General features: G+C 37.6%; 2 protein-coding genes across 5 annotated transcripts in view; one reads left to right on the top strand and one right to left on the bottom strand.

Moving 5' to 3' along the window:
* Positions 1–3945, bottom strand: part of jak1 (Janus kinase 1) — a 34395-nt gene extending 30450 nt beyond the window's left edge. The window contains exon 1 of one of the 3 annotated variants that reach the window (XM_034881079.1): positions 3780–3945. The gene's annotated coding sequence lies outside the window, so the exon portion shown is untranslated. Of the gene's footprint in view, positions 1–3642 lie in introns of all 3 variants that reach the window. The other 2 variants (XM_034881078.1, XM_034881080.1) reach the window with 2 other exon arrangements.
* A 7035-nt stretch (positions 3946–10980) lies between these two features.
* ak4 (adenylate kinase 4) lies at positions 10981–19156 on the top strand. 2 transcript variants are annotated; one of them, XM_034881126.1, is made up of 6 exons: positions 10981–11496; positions 12399–12518; positions 15014–15186; positions 15735–15853; positions 16553–16700; positions 17674–19156. In XM_034881126.1, exons 1-5 carry the CDS (start codon positions 11355–11357, stop codon positions 16677–16679), a joined length of 681 nt encoding a protein of 226 aa, XP_034737017.1. In that variant the 5' UTR covers positions 10981–11354; the 3' UTR covers positions 16680–16700; positions 17674–19156. The 2 variants fall into 2 exon arrangements, with proteins under 2 accessions (XP_034737017.1, XP_034737016.1); XM_034881125.1 differs by having other exon boundaries at positions 10983–11496; positions 16553–19156.
* Positions 19157–20072: the final 916 nt, after the last annotated feature.

A 20072-nucleotide genomic window follows, 5' to 3' on the forward strand; every position in this document is an offset into this window, starting at 1 on the left:
GTAATGGAAAACCAAAAAAAGCGAGTAGACCCGAGGCGAGTCGAGTAGATACCACGCAGTGGAAAACCGCCATAAATGTCTGAACATTATTAAATCATTCAAATGTTGTGTCATCCCACCAGGAGTTTTTCAGTACCTGTTTTTGATTACTCAGTACCCACGTAAGCAAACTGACACTAAGTGTGTACATTCATTATCACTGCATAATTGATTAGTCAAAGTCAGGACACAGCCGTTTAAAAGCTGAAACAATATTTAAAAGGATGTTCATTAAATTGACTTGTACTATACTTTGCTGTACTACTTGTACAGCAAAAAAATAAACTAACCAAATAATTTAAAATTGCTTTGATGGTCAATGATCACATTATGGGTTCTCCATTGATTCCCTGCACGTCTTGAGTTTTCAAGGCAACGAATTTAATTCAGCGACATTTTCCAACATTTGAACTAAAATTTTAAACCGATGTAATTTAATTTGACCATAACCGCCATGTCAAGTGCTTAAAATGTATTTACAGTAAAGCTTTGGTACTGAATTAAGAATGACAGTGTTGTAACAGTGGTAAATATATCCAGAAAAGTTAGGGGGGAATTTTTTCCAACATATAATATTGCACCGATACTACTGGACACAAATTAGTTTTTTTTTTTTTTAAATTGGACTAGTGTAAAATGTGAAGCACAGACGGGCATCTTTTTAAATCTCATTTGGGAATGCTCTCTGGTCAAACCGTTTTGGCATGACATACTGGAATTTGAAGGGACAAGAGCAGGAGTAACCATGCCAATATCGGTAAGCCTTCTGGGAGTTAAAACAGAAACGCCAGCCCTGACAATAAGCACATATTCAGTCCTATATTCTATTCAGGGATAGCCTCGGCTGCCAGAATTATATTGAGACACTAGAAATCAGCCATAAACCCAACAATGCAGGAGTGAAAACTCCTCATGAATGAGACAGCATCATATGAGGGTATGCTGGCTAGGATAAGGGGCAAAGAACCTGGGACATGGGGATTTGGGATAACTTTATGGTCCACCTGACTTCTACTTAGTAGCCTGATGATGAGATTGTAACCGGATATTTTATGCATTTAATATACTGATATTGTGTTTGATTGTTTAATTTAACTAATGCTACTGTACTTTTTGCATGCTCAGCCTGTACATTTTTCTGTTTTTTTAAATCTTTTTAACATTCCTTGTGACCAGGATAACTCCTGCTTTGACTGAAATGTTATTTCACTGTCTGACCTTCTCGTCTTATTTGTCTCCTCTAAGCTGTTGGTTGTCGTATTTGCAAATAAAAATTTAAATTACCAAAAAGGAATAACAGTGTTGTGACACCATCAAGTAATATTACTGATTGACAGACTTTAAACCAGAAACAGAAAATTATCGAAAAAATTTGCAAGTGAAACGTTATATTAATGGCATTCTTAATTTTCATTCAACATCTTTGTTAGTAGGTAATGTAAATTCCAAATAGGTTCTGTAAATTTAATATTTTATGCACCTGAAATGTATCAACTTAAATATAAGTTGATGAAGGGGGACTATGCTTTAAAAAACACAATGAATAATTTTGATGTGCAAAGAAATAAAAAAAACATCTTGTTTGTTATAGTTTTCATTAGATTTGATTAAAATGTGTACACTATGTCTCACTTTTTAAACGCCACAAATCCAATGTGAAAGTTTAATACAGTGAGTAGACAATAGGCAAAGCAATAACTTCACAGAAGCCCCTTGGTTAAATACAAGGAAAAAATTGAGTGATAAAAAATAATGCTCTTTGATGTTAAATATCATGTTTTAAATGTAAATGTAAATGTGCGGCATTTATATAGCGCTTTTCTAGTCTTAACGAGTACTCAAAGCGCTTTTACATCATACGGGATACATTCACCCTTCACACACATTCATAAACTGTGGCCGAGGCTGCAGTACAAGGTGCCACCTGCTCATCAGATAAACATTCACACACATTCACACTCCGATGCGCAGCATCGGGGGCAACTCGGGGTTCAGTTTTGATCTGTGATGTATTGATATCATATATTGAACATAACATAAAAAACAATGACATAGCAATTTCTACCAAAATGGCTGTCATTGTTGTGAATCATACGTCTACTCAAAGCGCTTTCATATAGTACAGGCATCAGTCACACACACGTTTAGGGTTCAGTGTCTTGCCCAAGGAAACTTCGACATGGGACTGCAGGGCCAGGGATTGAACCATAAACCTTCCGATTGGCAGGCAACCGCTGTACCACTGAGCCACAGCCGCCCCATGGTGAACGTACCAAAACGGTCAATTTATAAATTTAGCATTTTAAATGTCATTTCCTTTGACTGATTTCACATTAGCCACAGCCTACGTTTGAGTGAAAATTTACCCTTCACAAAACAACAACATTTTAGTCGGGTTTTATTAGTAAGTATACAATAGCTATTAGGCCATCAAGGCTGCCACTTGCTCATTCTGATATAAACAAAATGCAGATCAAACGTTACTTTGTGGTTCAGGTGCTTTAAACAGTCTGACAGTTCAAGTTCCTGTCAAGCAGGGAGCTGCCAGAAACCACGTTCTTTCATTGTTTGAGATTCAATTTTAGTGAGTGGTGGTAATGCCAGAAACTCTGTCATGTGTTTGTGTGTGCGTGTGCGTCTGCGTGTGTTGCCCAAGAAGAGGTACCTATACTTTTGTCAACCTCAAATGTGATGTATGACGCCACTTCTCCTTCATAAATTAAGTACGCTATTTGCATTACAGGTTTTCATTATCAATGAATCTATAATTGTTTTTCTCAATTAATCAATTAATTGTCTGGTCTATAAAAAGACAATAAATCCAACGGTCCAAGGTGACGTCTTCAACATTGTTCAGTCAGAAAAACAATCAAAAACCCAATAGCAGTATCACAGAGGAGAAAAAGAGAAAATTGAAGAGAGAAAAAAGAAAGTACTAGTCACATTTGAGATGGGATGCAAAAGTAAAACCTATAATGAAAAGAAATTCCAGTTAAGAGAAAAATAATAAAATCTAACAAATTACTTAACTTCATCTTGGAGCAGGGTATCTGTGGCCCCTGTGGTCCCCTAGACTTAAAAACTAAAACTAACAAGGTTATCGTTTCACTTTTCGTTTCAGACACTAAGCACAACAGAAGAATAAAGACGGCTGGCTATTTTACAAAGACCTTTCGTCTTCTCATCTTTCCATTTTCGAGACAGTTTGGTTTAAGGGGGACAAAGTTTAATATACTTACATCTTATTATTATTTGGTTAAATAGTTTTTAAACGCGCACTGTCCTTCATTGAATCCAGTATGTTTCAAAGTGTCAAACTTTGTATACAATAGTAGGCCCTAGATCATCTATATCAGCCTGTATTCTGCCATTGAACATAGATGGAGTGTCATTGCTAACGTGCCAAGCGGCCAGTACGTTGTTTGACATTAGCCAGTTAACGTTAGTTACTTAGCCAGATGGTCAAGGAAAACAACGGCTGGATATTCCCCCACTTGACAACAACGGGGGGAAGATGACAAACAAGCTGGTGTGTTAAATAGACCAGACGACTGACATTTGTCTCGGTGGGAACATTTAATAAACGGGTATTTAGCAACTCACCTCGCGAGCTTAGCCAGACAGCTGGCAAATTACTTCCGTTTCGTTCAGTACATTAGCTAGACGCTTCAACCAAGTTGTAGCTCCTCTCTAGACGGATTTTAAGTATCGTTTGTCGGCTATTTGATTACAAAACTTACCAAGAAAGATATCCAGTATCCAGAGTTAAAACAAAACAAAACAAACTATTAGGTTAAGTTAACGGAATTTGTTGAAGTGCGGAGACGCAGCCCTCCTCTGTTCTTGCGAACCCTTCCTGACAAGTGTCGGCCCCTTTCCCGAAAACAACGCAATGGCTTGGCGAGTTCGGTAGCTTATTGGCTGTTTAGCCAGTCACTCAAGATGACGACATCAACTCTTTGCCGGGCTCAGGCTAGTGTGAGTGTACGTGTTATAAATGTGTTTTCAGGATTACTCATGTTGTGGGGACTGAAATGTTATCCTAAAGTAAGGACTTACTTCCCATTTTGAAAAAAGGTAGCCCCCCGTGGTTTACCATCAATTTTTTATTTTATTTTTGTCAAAGGCTGTTACCGAGGTCAAGAATGAAAATCATATTAGATTAGATTTAACTTTATTGTCATTGTACAGAGCACATGCACTAACATAACGAAATACAGTTTAGTATCTAACTAGAAGTGCAAAAAGCAGTGAAGTGCAGAGTAATGTACAGATTAAAATACAGAATAAAATATTGAATGATTATGCAATAAATAACAAATAAATAGTAAGAGGTACTAAATACGCTAAGATACGGCATGAACATAGTTGGCAGTGCAGGTGATGTACTGTTTATAAATACAATTGCTGTAGGTATGACATTGGTAGGGCGTATACATTATAAATTCAATATGCACAGTTTAGACAATGGTATGAGACAGTCTTAATTTGAATTCAACAAGTCTTTAAAACGAACCTATATGCACTGGTAGAATGGAACTAAGTACATTTACTGAAGTACTCCACTTAAGTACAAATTTGAAGTACTTATTACTATGCTATATGTGAGTATTTCCATTCCAAAGTTATACTTATACTCCATGACATAGCAGAGGCAAATATTGTACTTTTTCTCCATTAGGCTACATTTGTGTTTTTACAATTTGTTATACCCTTCCTGCAGTGGAAACCATGTATCTCCAAATTTGATTGAATGTGAATTTTCCTTCCTTTTTGGGTTGAGAAAATTCTTCTACTTCTTAAAAGTCCCATGGCATGGAAATTTCCCTTTATGAGTTTTTTCTTAACAATAATATGCATTCCGCCAAATTGACTATGGCCCCCCAGTGGCTATGAATGGTGATAGGTGAAATAGATAAGTAGAAAATGAAGCTCAGATGCGCCAATCTGGACTCTTGCCCTTTATGAGGTCCTATGAGTCACATGAGACTCATGAGTCCCTCCTCCTCCTCAAAAGCTACAGATTCAGAAATGGGATGAACTAAGGAAAGCTCATTGTGGGACTGACTCTAGAGGCTGTAATTCTGCACAAAGGCTGAATTTAGGGAAAGAGACTTCAGATATGGTATTAGGGGACCACTAAGGTCTATTTCAAAGCATCTAAAGAGCACCATGTCATGGGACCTTTAAGCTAAATGAACTATTTAAATACCCTCTTGGATTAGCTGTCACAAAACTTTGTCACAAAACTGAAAACAGGGCTGTTTTTCCAACACCAAGAAGAGTTGAGTTTTGTAATGTGTGGAATGGAAGTGTGGAATTGATACTATGACCTAAGCAAAGGATTTAAATACTTCTTCCACCAAGGTTTTTTCACACTCATTGACTTCGTAGTTGCACACACCTTCTGTAGCAGGGAGGGCAATCATTCATCTTTGCCATTCTGTAGGGTGCACAAATGTACGTAGTTCCTTCCTTTGTTTAGCAATTTTAAACGTCTTTATGATTGTGTTTCCAAACCCAAACAACATATAGTCATAGCCTGGATTTGTGTGCTGGAAACTGTGAGAGCATCCCAGTGGTGAAGCACTATTAATTTTCTAAATGTGTTGAGGTATGCCAGACTTCATGTCTTGCATCATGCAATTATGTTGCATGTCATGCAATAGATCAGTTTCTGCTTTTAAAGGGACATTTTAACAAAGAGGAAATCAAGAATCAAGAAGAGTCTCTCCTAGGAGTCAGCAGACTCTGGGTGATTTCACAACAAAACAAATTTCCCCACCGACATGCAGTGACTTACATGACTTACAGTATGTAACTTTTTTATAATTAGTTTTCACATTAGTCCCTGAGGTGCAAAGTCAAAAACAGGTTTTCTTGCTGTTGGTGGATACTTTAGTCCAAATTACATCAGCCCAGCATTTATCAATTGTGATGGCTATCGGTGGATTGTTTGGGTGGGTAAGGGAATAGACAGGAACCCGTTTAGGGAAAAATGGAAAACCACTTTCTTCCTGCAACAAAAGAACAGGGATGTGAAACTAAAAAAGGGGTGGTTCATTTTAAAGGAGGGACTTCCCGTGCCACATCCCAATTAACTAATATTGCATTGCATCAAAGGAAGTAAGACAGAAATTCACAATAATCATCGGTTGCAGGTAGAGTTTTGTTTAATGTACAGTAGTTTGTTTGACAAAATTTAGAGGATTTGAATGGCTGGTGTAATTTCAGTAATAGCGCTTTCAAAAAAATCCTCAATTGACTTTTCATATTTTATTATCAAAAATATGCTTTACCACAAATTATCTAGCTATTGCACAGTGAGTCAAAAAAACACATGTGAATTAAGGCGAATTGAGCAGACTGAGGTTAGAGTGAGACAAAAACAAAATATGTAGCATGATTCTTCGGGGATTTCCACAGCAGCTACAGAATGTACCCTTTGAGTAAAACATTGTAAGTACAGGTGCAGTGACCTGTGGTTTATCAGACATGAGTCAAACAGTGCATGTATTATTCAAAACAGGGTTCACAGATCACAGTACAAGTGTGTTTTGATCTGTGATGTATTGATATCATATATTGAACATAACATAAAAAACAATGACATAGCAATTTCTACCAAAATGGCTGTCATTGTTGTGAATCACACATGGGCATACATTCAAGTAGACTGCATTCATATTGGGCTTTTCTACTCTTAACATCTACTCAAAGCGCTTTTACATAGTACAGGCATCAGTCACACACACGTTCAGGGTTCAGTGTCTTGCCCAAGGACACTTTGACATGGGACTACAAGGCCAGGGATCGAACCACAGACCCTACGATTGGTAGATGACTGCTCTACCACCTGAGTTGTGTTTGCAAAACTGGATTCAGCCAAGTATTTTACGCTATATTTAACATGAATCATGACAAATGAGCGCTGCATTAACTCCATTAACTGCCATTGAAATATGCATATTCAATAACAGTGGGACTGTGGGACAGAGCCGTAGACATTGGTAGTTAGAGTGCAAAGTCAATAATAAGTCTTCAGCTCCCTCTGTTGACAGTTATGTGGAGCAACCATTCAGGATTACCTTCTGCTTCAGCCTGCCGAGCAGCGCTCCCAGTAAGGGACAATTTGGTGTGGATCTAATAGTTTGTCAGGAAAAAAAACTTGAAGAACACAGTTATTTTAGGCTATAGATTTATATAGCGTCAGAACTTAGGTTGCAAAGCAAGGTTCACAGCATGGAGCCATCAGGTTAGACTATGACGAAGAAGACACACTATGCAGGGAATCATGGCAGATGGTTTTCTTTGTCAAGTTTGCATCATGATGTACATTATTTGTATTGCTAAATGGAATTATCCTTGCAACGCTATGAAGAGAGCTGTAAAGTAAAAGTAAAAGTAGTTAATGTAACCCTAAAACTTTAGTTATGGATGAGACTTCAGTTACTCAATAGTTATTATTTTTGTAACCTTCTGCAGTAAAGATCCAAAGAACTTTCAGAAAGCAGAGATTAATAAAAGAACATACACATTTGAATTAAAGAAATGTCACTTTATTTCTTATACAGTAATTAAGCAGAAGTTACATAAGTAGTGAAGATAATACGTACCACAATACTTTTGTTTACATACTCACACTTGTCCACCTTCTCCTTGGTCCTCTGGCTCGTTGGCCGAACATGCTTTGATTCACTGCACTTGGGTCAAGTTGGCAGCCATCCTTCAGTTATCACAGTACTGTACCTTCGATGGGGACAGCATCAGCACCGTGATAACTGAACCAGGGCAGCCTGAGAAATCTAGCAGTCCGGGGCTTTGCTCCATTCATCATCCACCATAATGCTTGATCCCAATTCAACAGATACAAAGCAAAAAAAAGTTTTCCTTTTGTATTTTTTGCAGCACATTTTATGTTTTCTCATTCAAAACATATGCTAGTTGTTTCAGCTTTTCATTTGTTTGCATAATTTATAAATACCTTTCAAACATCATACAGCAGCTAATATATTAACATATTCATCTACAGAGTAATACAGGCATGTAATTTAACAATCCTTTTTCTGATACATTAGTTTTTTTTTTAATATCCTTCACACTACTCACCAGCAAGAAATACGTTGCACTCTAACCATGGAATTTACCCTTAAAGGTCCCATAACATTTCGGGGGGATGTAATACCTTTAAAAAACAAATTCATAAAGTCAGAGTGACAAAGACAAAACATAAACTATATAACATAGTTTGATTGTGGGAACTGAAATAAATCAGCTCATACAATCCTGATTATCCAGCTTTCGTTTATACTACATCCCACTGCTTGTGTCAGACAAATTGTCAGAAAGGTTTGGGTAAAAAAGTCTTATAAGTTAAATAAGTAAGCTCACATATGCACATAAATCAGGAAAATATTATTGTATGTAATTCATTTATTTAGGCCTTTGAGGTACGGTAGGTTTGTACCAAAAGTGGTACAGTTATTGATTCTACACTGCAAATGACAGACTGTGTTGTCCATTATGTGATGAAACATCTACCTGGGAAGGTAACCCTAACCCTAAGGACAGTTAATAATGCACAACCTGGCACATGAAATTTGAACTCTACCTACTGGCTGTGAATCTGTGATTAAAAAACAACATTCCACAATTCTTTGAAATGGGAGGAGGAAGCTTGCTTTAAAGTCCTGCGTGGGTTATTTTTTATTTTTCCATAAGAAAGTAATTATTTTTTTATTGTTTCCAATTAGTTTCCATTTTGCTGGTGCTCAGTGGGATCGTAAATGTTGCATCTTATAAAACAAGTACAGGTAAAAGGACTTTTTTTCTTTCAAAACCTCCTTCCTGCTAGGACTTGGTCGAGACAAACTACTGTATATTATTCATACCAACCACAAGGCCGAGTGACGTCAGACTTGTTATGATTCTCCTCGCGGGCTCCGCCCCCCCCCTCAGTGCAGGGCAGCCTCTCGAGCAGTCCGGTGGCGTCTCTGGCCGACGTAGCGGCTCCTCCTCCTCGTCATCCGCCCTCCGCACTTCATGTAAACAACTCCATTAGTCCCGCTGCTCAGGGCAATGGCCAAAAAATCTTCATGTCAGAAAAGCAAAGCAACATGTGCAAAAAAACTAAACATGGCACAGGACGAAAAAATGGTCAAGGCGGAATGCTCCGTTTGTCTTTAACAGGAGACCCCGTGCAGAAAGCGCGTCCATGTTGCATAAAACCTAAATGTAAATAACTGTGGAATGGCTTATAACCTACAACCGTGAAGGCCACATACAGGCTAGAGATCAATGGCTCCAATACGCTCGAGAAAATAAAGACAACAGCAAGCAGCGTATTGAAATAAGCGCTTGTTGCTGTTTTCTACAAATAGGCGAAACAAAAGTTGTCCCAAATCTTAACAACCTAATGGCATTAGGCTACATATTAACACGCATACCTGCTTAAACTGAAAAGCGACTAAAGGCGAAACATAGTGCAATGTTAAATATTGTGCAGCCAAACGTTAACGCCCAGCATTGCATACACACCCCTTTTCAAGACAAAAACGAACAGCGTGTATGATTCAAATACATTATAACCATTTATTCTTAATTACATTCAGTCCATATTAAATACATAACATATTGGCTCACATACCTGCAATTTCCCCGTTTAGTTTCCCGTGTTTACATGAGTATTTTTAATGACGCAGCAAGACTACACAACGTGATTGTCGCCATTTTTTGTTGTTATTGAATTCTCCAAAGCCATGTGACGAAAATGATCGTGAAATTTAAAACAAGCTTCCGGGTGGGGAGACTAATACCTACTTACGCGTGGCTAAAAAAGGTTAATCTTCCGAGTTGTTTGATGGATTAGTCTGGTAACGCCACTGACTGAAGACTGAAGGCTGTGCGCAATTTCTGACAGCTCCGGGACGCTGCCGCCGCCGTATGGCTCGCAACAAGTACAAGTAGGCTAATCACTGGATTCCGCCCGTCCGCAAATGTTGCGCGGAATGACAGCGACTCATGTGCTTTTCTGAGCCTGCTGCCAGCAGTGCAAAACCAAGAAAGATAACAACCCCATGAACCATAATGAATAATAACAGCTCTGATTTGAGAGAAACACTGTCAACAAGTGGTGGAATCCAAGAACAGCCCACTTTACTAATAGTGTGATTATTTGCATGGTATTAGTAAGTTAATAATTTAGCATTTTTATTGCAGAACTGAGTCTTGAAATGTCAGCTTTTCGTAAATAATTACTAAAAAATAAATATAACATTTATATTAGGCATTCCTATTGCAAACCATATATTTTTCATGAGATCAGGTGACAGACACGCCCTTTTCTGGCGTAAGTAATTAGTTGAATGGCAGTTTGTCTCCATACAATCTTTGTGCCAAGCCTCAACAAGAACTGAAGGTGTGATTATCTGATTTCCCCTTTGCAGTTGCAAATCAACATAACAAAATCTAACTTTCCAAACAAACTGCAATAGGACATATTGATCTTATAAGACCAATATGTTCTGCACAAAATGCACTCCCTTACTAAACTTTAGATGTGTTGAAGTGAAAGGAATTTTCTATGCAATTTAATTTTTGTGTTTTTGCTTTTTAGAATGTTGTAGCATGAAGGAAAACATGATGGTAAATCATGACCTTTAAACGCTTTTTTCTTCTTTTCTTCCTCTTTAAAGAGGAGGAGAATGAGAAAGCGTTATTATTCCCGTTGGTATCAATGTGCTTGTAAAATATAATCATCACAGTTTCCCCTCTCTTAAGGGATTTAAGTTAACAGACGACAGTTGTTGGTGTTGTTATTGTTGTTGTTGTTGTACATCACTTGCAAATAAAAAAACTACAGTAACCAATTTACCCCGCAAACTTCATGCGAGTCAGTCATCCGCATTTTTTCTGGATGATGTGCGCAGAAAAATAGGGCGTTGTGGAGACTCCCTCCTCATTCATTCGCAGAGAAAAGTCTTTGTCCGTAAAGACGTAGTAGGGTGTAATGTATCCTTAAGCGAACGAAAGAAAAAAGGAAAAGGGCGTTTTGACTCGCTCAGAACAGGATAGCCCCAATGTGTGCTCTGTGTAGAGAACCGCAGACTCCAAAGATACGCTGAGATATACACTGGCAACTACAACTTTCAAAGCCATTCAGTTTTTGGACCACTTTGATCGCGCATGCATCAAACTAACTAGGGGTTTAAAGGAGAGGTAATTTAGCCTACTTCTTTCCTTAGCGCACAAAGAGGACAAACCAACATTTGTGCATCGCAGAGGCTTTAAAGTTGCATTCTGTGCTTGAGGAAGACATGGCCAAGTTATTCCGAGCTGCTATCATGGGTCCACCAGGATCAGGAAAAGGAACGATATCCAATAGGATTGCGCAAAGCTTTGGCCTTCAATATCTGTCCAGTGGCCACTACCTACGAGAGAGCATAGCGGCAAACACAGGTAAGATCTTCCAGTGTACTTGAGCACAAACGTCAATATTAGTGGTGTCAACAGGAAGAATCAGTATGCAGGGAAGTGTGTGGAAACTATGCTGCATGTGGATCTTCCTTTTAATATCATAACATTTGTCACAAAAATTTAATTATAGCTAAACATGTTTGCAGAATGAGATGGTGAGATGTGCGTTTTTTGAGATCCACAGTTGTTTTCTCAAAGCTCATTTGACAGTTGGCCTAACCTTTACATTTCAGTTCAAGCTATAAAACACGAGAAATTTAGATGACCACAAACTTAATTCTAATGTATCTGATTTCATTCTATTATAGAGAATGTGTCTAACGCCACAATGACTCATTGTTCACTTCAGTTAACAGGTTTTTCTGATTTCCCCAAACCTACACTTTAAACCATTGATTGTGAACTTTTCGTTGTAGCTGCCCAATTGGAATAAATCTAAATCCAAGCATGTGCCAAGCTGATAATAAAATAGGTGTTCAGTGCAGAGAGCTTAAGTAAAAACACGTGTGCTTGGTTGCCATTTCTGAAACATTTTAGTAAAGTTGTGACTTGCTGGATCAGGTAACTAACACTTTTTATTTTTAAAATTTTAAAGCAAGTTTCAGGGTTTGTAAACCAGTGAGTTCAATATGCGTGTTTGTTTAAGAGGTTAACAAATCCACAGCAGGCCCCAGATGTTAAGTGTAATTTTGAGAGGTTACATAATTTTTAACCATTTACAAGCTCTGCTCTGATAGTAACACAATAACTAGATGCTCATAAGTGGTAACAACTATGTTTTTTTTAATATCAAGACCTTGATAGAGTTAACAGGACCTGTCCTGTTTTGAACTTCCGAAGCACACACACACAGTTACTTTGTTTACCTGTCTGTTGTGGATCAGAGGCAGGTGTGCTGGTGAGGAACTACGTAGAAAGAAGCATGCTGGTGCCTGACGATGTGATGACAAGACTGATGCTGCCCAGACTGGAACACTTGATCGGCCACAGCTGGCTGCTGGATGGTATGGAAAGTTTTGTTTTTATGCAATAAAAGTGCAGGGTTTGTGCTTTATTTTACTGGTGCATTTGTAATACACCACCTTTATCTTACAGTAGCTTTCATTCTTCGCCTTGTTCAATAGTTAGTAAGGGAATATGTTTTTCATAATGCGGCATCATGGACAGTAATGGAAACTGCCAGCCACCCCTTTAATCTGATTGGCCAACCCGGCCACCCCCCATTTTTGCATTTACTACACTTCTGCAAGCTCATAAACATGCCCCCCAAAAGTGGCATTTGCACTGTGTTTCTTGCATGATGCTGAGGAGGTAACTAAGTGGAAAAATATGCTCTGCATTATCTGATATAACTAATCCAGTACTAACAGGTCTGTACATGCTCTTGACTGTCATTCTTAAAACATCCATTGAGGATTTGCATTAGAATTAAATCAAAGAAAAAAAGGCAAAGATATAAGATTTTTGCCATGAATACAGGAGAGCCAAAATGTTACCTGTGCTGTCCTGATGGATTATGCAAGATTCACAATTTATTTTGTATCTCACATTCAAGTGACCTTTGTTACAACAGTTATTGTGTTATGTTTCTAGTTTTGTTTTGTTTATTATTACTGCTTTAATACTGTTCAATTGTTTTGTTGCTGTCTGTTATTTCTGTGTTCCTTTAATTGTAAAGTGCACTGAGACCATGTCTAATGGCGATTTTACACTCTAAATATATTTGATTGAATGATTGAAGTTAGTCAATTAAAAAACAATTTATATTTTTTTTTACTAATGGTGGACATCAAGTCACTATAAAGCGAAAATACCCATAGTGGTATTATTACATTCTACATGTCAATACTTTATCAATTCAAGTGTGTGTGATACATGAGGATTCACATGTTTGCCGGTGCACATACAAAAGTACAGGTTCTATGGAAATGGCCTCAGAATTGTGCCATGTTAAGAAGTTGGTAACATATTTAGTTTGAGTCATTAGTAACAGATGCTAATGTCCTGACTGCTGAGATGACAAACTCAGTGTCTTTTTCAAGTTAAATATTATCCACTCTCTCTAAGAGAGATGCCAAACATTGATGAAACAAACTAGTTGGTGTTACTCGTGTTTAAACCTTGAAACATGATCAGTAAACAAATGCTTTTTTTTTAGCAAACAAGTCAAGGTCACACACACACACACTCACACACAAACACATGCTTGCCTGCATGTATTCATAAACTGAGACAAACCCCATGCCGCCCTCCTCCAATAATTTTAAACAGACACATCTACGCATATAAATCCTCCCTAAATATACCTTCTCTTTCCCTCTTGTATCCTTTGATTGATGCATTCCTGTCACTTCTTTGTGGGCAGCATGATGCTCCAGTGGTTGGAAAGATTTAAAAGCTCTTTATCTAAAAAACAATGCAACATGCAGAGAGATGGGCAACAAAAGAGAGAGAAAATGGCCTTAAAACTGAAGGACCGACATTTACAGTAAACTTGACATGTGAACACCCACAATGCTGAAGTATCCTTGAGCAAGGCACTGAATACCTGCCAGCCCCACTGGTGCTAAGTTGACCTGTAGAGATCACAGCAATGTAATTCAATCACGAATGTAATGTGCAAGTTTCATTAGTGAAATGTTGGTGTGTCGGTCCAGGATAATCTTTCCAATTTAAGTGATCCCTTGACTTTTCCTCTAGTGCCACCATGAGGCTGAGATTAGGTGGGTAAAGATATCCGTGGTCCACAGAAGATAATATAAGCTGACCTTGACTTTTCATCCACTGCCAACAGCATGTCAAAGTTTTCACTTATCCATTAAATAAAGATGGATTGGCACATATTCATACAGACTGTCATGGTTCCGAGACGATGACTTTTGTGATCAAGTGACTCTGTGTCATCTTGTGGGTTGGAGTGAAATGCTTTTTATGATCTTTTACCTTTAAATGGTATTCCCGACAGTCCCAACTGTACTTTATTTTTAGTGCTAATTAGCGCATGTCAGCATGCTAACAAGCTAAAATAAGATATTGACCATAGTAAACATTACCTGCTAAACACCAGCATGTTAGCATTTAACTCAAAGCACCACTGTGCCTCAGTAGTACACCCTCACAGAGCAGCTAGCGTGACTGTAAACACTTGTCTTATTATAACTGATGGTGGTGAGGGCATTTTTTTTTTCAGTAAGTTCATTCACATTCATAATATTATTATTATGTCACGGCTATAGGTACTCTCACTGGAAAACTGGAATCACCCTGATTCCATGTTTACTTGCTGCTTTTAGCAAACATTGATACAGGATATTAATGGCATACTACTCATACCGTATGTACCGTATGTCTTCCTGATGTTATTGACTCACATTGATAGTTATAACTTAAAAAATACACATGCAACATAATCTTAAATGCAGTCTATTGAAAAATAAAGGTCATGCACTGAACTATTCCTGGTGGCGGTGCGTCTCACATTGTATCTCTCTCTGTCTAGGTTTTCCTCGGACTCTGTCGCAGGCCCAAGCCCTGAGCAATTTGTGTCAGCTGGACCTGGTCATCAGCCTCAACATCCCCTATGAGACTCTGAGGGAGAGACTGAGCGACCGCTGGATCCATCCAGCCAGTGGCCGAGTCTACAACATGGGCTTCAACCCGCCACGTGTGCAGGTCTCAAAAGTTACAGTAGCGTTACAGTGCTTGGAATATTCTACATCCTACATTAAATATGCAGTACGAGACAACTTGTGTCTATTTTAACTTAAAATATTCATCTTCAGATATTAGGGATTTTTTGAAGGAAAATGATGTAATTGTAATTTTAACATGGTAATTGAACTTTTAATGTGAAAGAACCAAATCAGACACAAGTTATTCAAATTAGAATTTTTCTATTATTATTTATAAATCTTACAACATGTCTGGAAACTTGTGAAAATAAGTCTATCCTGGGAACAGATGCCCTCTGTCTCCATTGCCTCACTATAGGAAGTTAATCACATAATAAAGTTGTTTAGAAGCACTATTTCTTTAAAAAATAGAATGCCGAATTGAAAATTGATGAGGAGGGTGAGCAACAAAAGATCATGTAATCAATGATATAATATAATGAATAGAATAAAGTAATGGATATGTTGGATAATCCTCTGTGTTATGAGATGTCACTGCATTTTGAGTTCACCTTTGTTGCATGTCTGACCTTATGTTGCCTTCCTCAGGGTAAGGATGACATCACTGGGGAGCAACTGATTCAACACGATGATGACAAACCAGAAGCCCTGATGGCCAGACTGAGACACTACAAAGACGTGGCCAAGCCGGTCATAAACTTATACAAGTCAGTAAATACTTACATCTTTACTCAGTATTATTTCTACTGGAAGCCAGCGGTGTCAGTTCTTGTGGCATATATCAGATTGAAATTTTATTTAGATAGATACTCCAGCAGATAAGTCGTCTTTAGTTGTTCTAACATTATTGCAAAGTATCATAATAACATTATTATCACAGAGAATTAAGATTTGGAGTCTTGGATGCTTGGCTACATTTTGTTTAACTAAAGCATTGTTTGGCTCTAGAGGGAGCTGCATAAAGTGAATTATTAATTGCCTAGAGAAATGTCACTTGAGTCAGTGTTGGCTGGGGCTGAAGACTTTTAGAAGAATTTGGGGCTGTGTGGAGTTAGAAATAAGTGAGCTACCAGATCTCTGTGGCCTGCTCCTCATCTCTGCCTGACGCTATCGGCTTGAGGCTATATTAGCCGCTACTAGCGTAGCACACCCGAATCTCCACGCAAACGGTTGGAAGTTAAGTTGCATTGTGGGTGATGTAAGTCCCAGTTTTTGACAAGGAAGAACAATGTGTGGTTGCATTGATTTACATCTTTTGTTATTTAACAGTCCATTAGTCTGATATTATAGGCATGAAACATAGTTCTCCTTTGTTTTAAATTTAAAGGCTAAGCCAGATTCTGTCATTTAATCAATCAATCAATCCCAGTTTTTCTTATTATTTGTCCTCTTATTTCTTCACTCAGGTCACAGGGGATCCTGCACTCATTTTCCGGTACAGATACGGACCGAATTTGGCCTTATATTAACTCCCTCCTCAGCACCAAGATACCCATGCAGCCATCAGATTCCGTCCAAACCCAAACACCCTGACACTTTTCTGAATGAAAAGATAAGAGGGACGCATCAAGAAGCAGCCAGAGGATGTGGGGTGAAGTTTCCACATGCAGCTTTTACTTTCCTTAAAAGAGAGGTTGAGAGAGACGATAAAGACACTGATCAAAACTGTCATCCAACGTGCTTGTGATTCAATCACCAGATGATTTGTCAAAACAATGGTCCACTGTAAATATTTTTTTCAAAGCTTAGTTGATTTGGTTGATTTCTGTATTATCATAGTGAAATGTTCAAGGCAATATCAAAACTGATCATTTTTTATTAATCATAATTTTACACAAGCATTCACCATCAAGCAGCACTGTTTGAGTATTTTCAATCTGCAATAGTTCCATTTGGACTTAAATCATATTCAGGGAAGCAGTGGTAAAACCAAAGGTTAAAAGAAAAAAGTATTTAGAGAATGAAGGATACCCTCCAGTATCAATATTTCATTTATCACTGACGACAGAGGGGTAAGTTAGAATATTAAATCAAAAACCAACATTAAATATGTGCTACAAAACTTACAGTTACAATTATTAGTAAAATAAGAACTTTAAATAAAACAACTTAGCAAAGCAACTTACATTTGTAATCTTTACATATTTGATTAATTACACTTTATATTAGTTGTTCATAAGCAAGCTAACACTATCATGTTGTTGCCTCCGTGAATATGCTCTATCATTTTGGAGTGAACCCCTTTAATTACCCTTCAATGTGCAAATAACTGGGGAGTTGCACATTCATTGAGCTGAATACACATAACAAAATCATTTTAATAAAGTCAGTCTCACCACATCCTTAACTGACATATTCATATCATCTAAATCCAAAATAAATCTTGGACAGCCATAATTTTTATTTTTTTTCTAAAACATTGTGCAAGCATGAGTGAACCAGTTTTTATTGTGCACTGCATAAACAATTATTCTTTACATTTGTACTAACATGCTAGAGATTATTATGCAATCTGCAACTGATGTCACACAGGACACTTTACTGGGCTAGTGCTGGACTTGTACAAGATTCAAGAATCTCAAACAATCACTGATGAAGACCAATGCAGAGAATATAGTGCCTTCAATGCTGTTACATTCCTAAGGTTGTCTTGAAATGTTTATCTTCAAAATGTCAAAGATTTTTGTTTATAAAACGTAATGTTTTACAGTGGTTGATTAACTTTGAGATATTGCTGGATATAACTTTAGTAAGTAATACGATTTGGAAGCACAGCAAGATTGTAGATGTAAAGGTCTTATTTTGAGGTTTGTTTGAATGTAGAAAGCAGTGCTGCAGGGTGAACAGCTTGTAAAATCTTAACCTTTTTGTGGTTTAGATTTTTTTGAATTTTTTCTAAGTGATTTTTTGGGGAATGTTTATTATTAGCTCCCACCCTACAAAATAGCCTCTGGTTACCTAAAGTTAAAAGAAAGGTGTCATAATTTCACCCAATGGCACAGGGGTTTGCTTTTGGCAATCACGTAAGCACACAACTTGTGCAATAAAGACCAACAACTGGGTTTTCATTGTTTTTTTTTCAGCTGTGCTAATGCTTGCTCTGCAGCTTTCAGACTTTACAGTAAAATGGCATTACCTGTATTCCTTATGAAGCTGACAATTAGCAAAGTACACTTATCCATTCACATACAAAAAAAAAATATATTTTTTACATTTCTTTTATGAGGTCAAACTGCCTTGTATCAATGTTTTTTGGTGGCGTTTTTGTTATCAAGGTTTTAGAAAGAGTGGGTGTTGTATGTTATACAGATTAAAGGCTTTTAAAAGATAATGACAGACCAAAGATACAAATAAAAAGACACTGTTTCATAATAGTACTTTTTGCTTGAGGAACAAAAGGATAAGATGTCTTATGGGATGGGATGAGTCTTTAGTAGCATAATATATGATTTACACTTTGGTTTCATTTTTTGTGATCACATTTTTATTTATTTGTTTAAATTAAAAAACATAAACATTTACAAACAGTTACAAACAACACACTGGGACATAGGAACGCGTACCCGGACCAAAATAAATAAATAATTAAATAAATAACTCAGAGGGAAAACAGGAGGGAGGGAGACAAAACAACACATGCAGAAACAGAAACAGACACACACAAACACAAACACACACACACACACACACACACACACACACACACACACACTCATACACAAGACAAGGGACCAAACACCTGTGCAACTCAGAGTCCGCAATGCTCTGCCAAGTGTCCAGAGTTTTTCCCAGCGCTCCATTAATTACATGATATTGCAGTTCCATATACACCACATCCAATTAGGAAAGGGTCCCCGTGCGGATAGACAGGTCGTGTGGTGGTTTCCAACGGGTTGCAATCATTTTATTTGCAGCTGTAAGTCCACACTTTGGTTTCATGTTGTTTATAAATAAGTTCAGAGTTATTTATTGTCTGTTGAGGGGAAATTTGATTAGCTGTTGGAGGTACAGACAGCAAAAAACGACAAAACAACACAATGAACAAGGCATAAAACATCTTAGCAGCACACAACCAACAGATTGATTATGAACAATTTTAACACTGAACATCAGTGAACAGTGTCAAATAAAATCCCTTGAGATTGTCTGGAAAGTGATTTCTAAAAATGTCACTGAAAAGACACAAATAAAAACTGTGGCTTTAAGAGTTGTGCAAGTTAACATCTTGAGGGCTCCTGGGTAGCTCACCAGGTTGAGCAGGCGACCATATGCTGACCATATGACTCAATGTAAGAATGGTGTAACACACAGCACAATATGCCAGTCTGTGTCATTGAATGAAAGGACGTTGTGTCAAAGTGTCATAGTGTACAGTATGTGACCTCACCCTACTGCTAATGTGTAAAGATTGTGGATTTTTTCTTTCCTATTTTCAAACCATGCTGTCCAAACATGTTACATTCTGAAAACAATACAAAATATTTTTTATCAAGGCTGCTTTCACTGTCTTTATACTTAATCTTGTACTTGCATGCAACAAAATGTACCTACCGTCCTTACTGTATCTTATTCTGTGGGAGACTCCCAGCTAATTCACACTTTGGTTGGGTGTAGACAGGTTTCTTCATTCATACTTTTGAGGATTATTTCTTATTCCAAACATACTGTAAGCAAGTGGGTATTGTAGTCAAACACTTCAACTTTAGGTATATAAAGCTGTTTGGGTTTAAATGAGGTTAAAACGTTGTTTTCTCAGACATGTCAAGTTTTAATTTCAGTAGTGGTCTGCCTGGTTGAAATTACACAAAACTTACTTTTACAACTCTAAAGAATCTCTGATAGCTTATTTATTTAGATACAGTGGGTACGGAAAGTATTCAGACCCCTTTAAATTTTTCACTCTTTGTTTCATTGCAGCCTTTTTCC

Source organism: Etheostoma cragini, chromosome 9 (assembly GCF_013103735.1).
Source record: "Etheostoma cragini isolate CJK2018 chromosome 9, CSU_Ecrag_1.0, whole genome shotgun sequence".
In the NCBI taxonomy this organism is placed as follows: Eukaryota; Metazoa; Chordata; class Actinopteri; order Perciformes; family Percidae; genus Etheostoma; species Etheostoma cragini.

Coding starts and splice junctions, on each gene's coding strand:
- ak4 (XM_034881126.1), top strand. CDS start 11,355: ATGGCCAAGTTATTCCGAGCTGCTATCATGGGTCCACCAGGATCAGGA. Junction 11,497..12,398: donor GAGCATAGCGGCAAACACAG/GTAAGATCTTCC, acceptor GTTGTGGATCAG/AGGCAGGTGTGCTGGTGAGG. Junction 15,854..16,552: donor CCGGTCATAAACTTATACAA/GTCAGTAAATAC, acceptor TTCTTCACTCAG/GTCACAGGGGATCCTGCACT.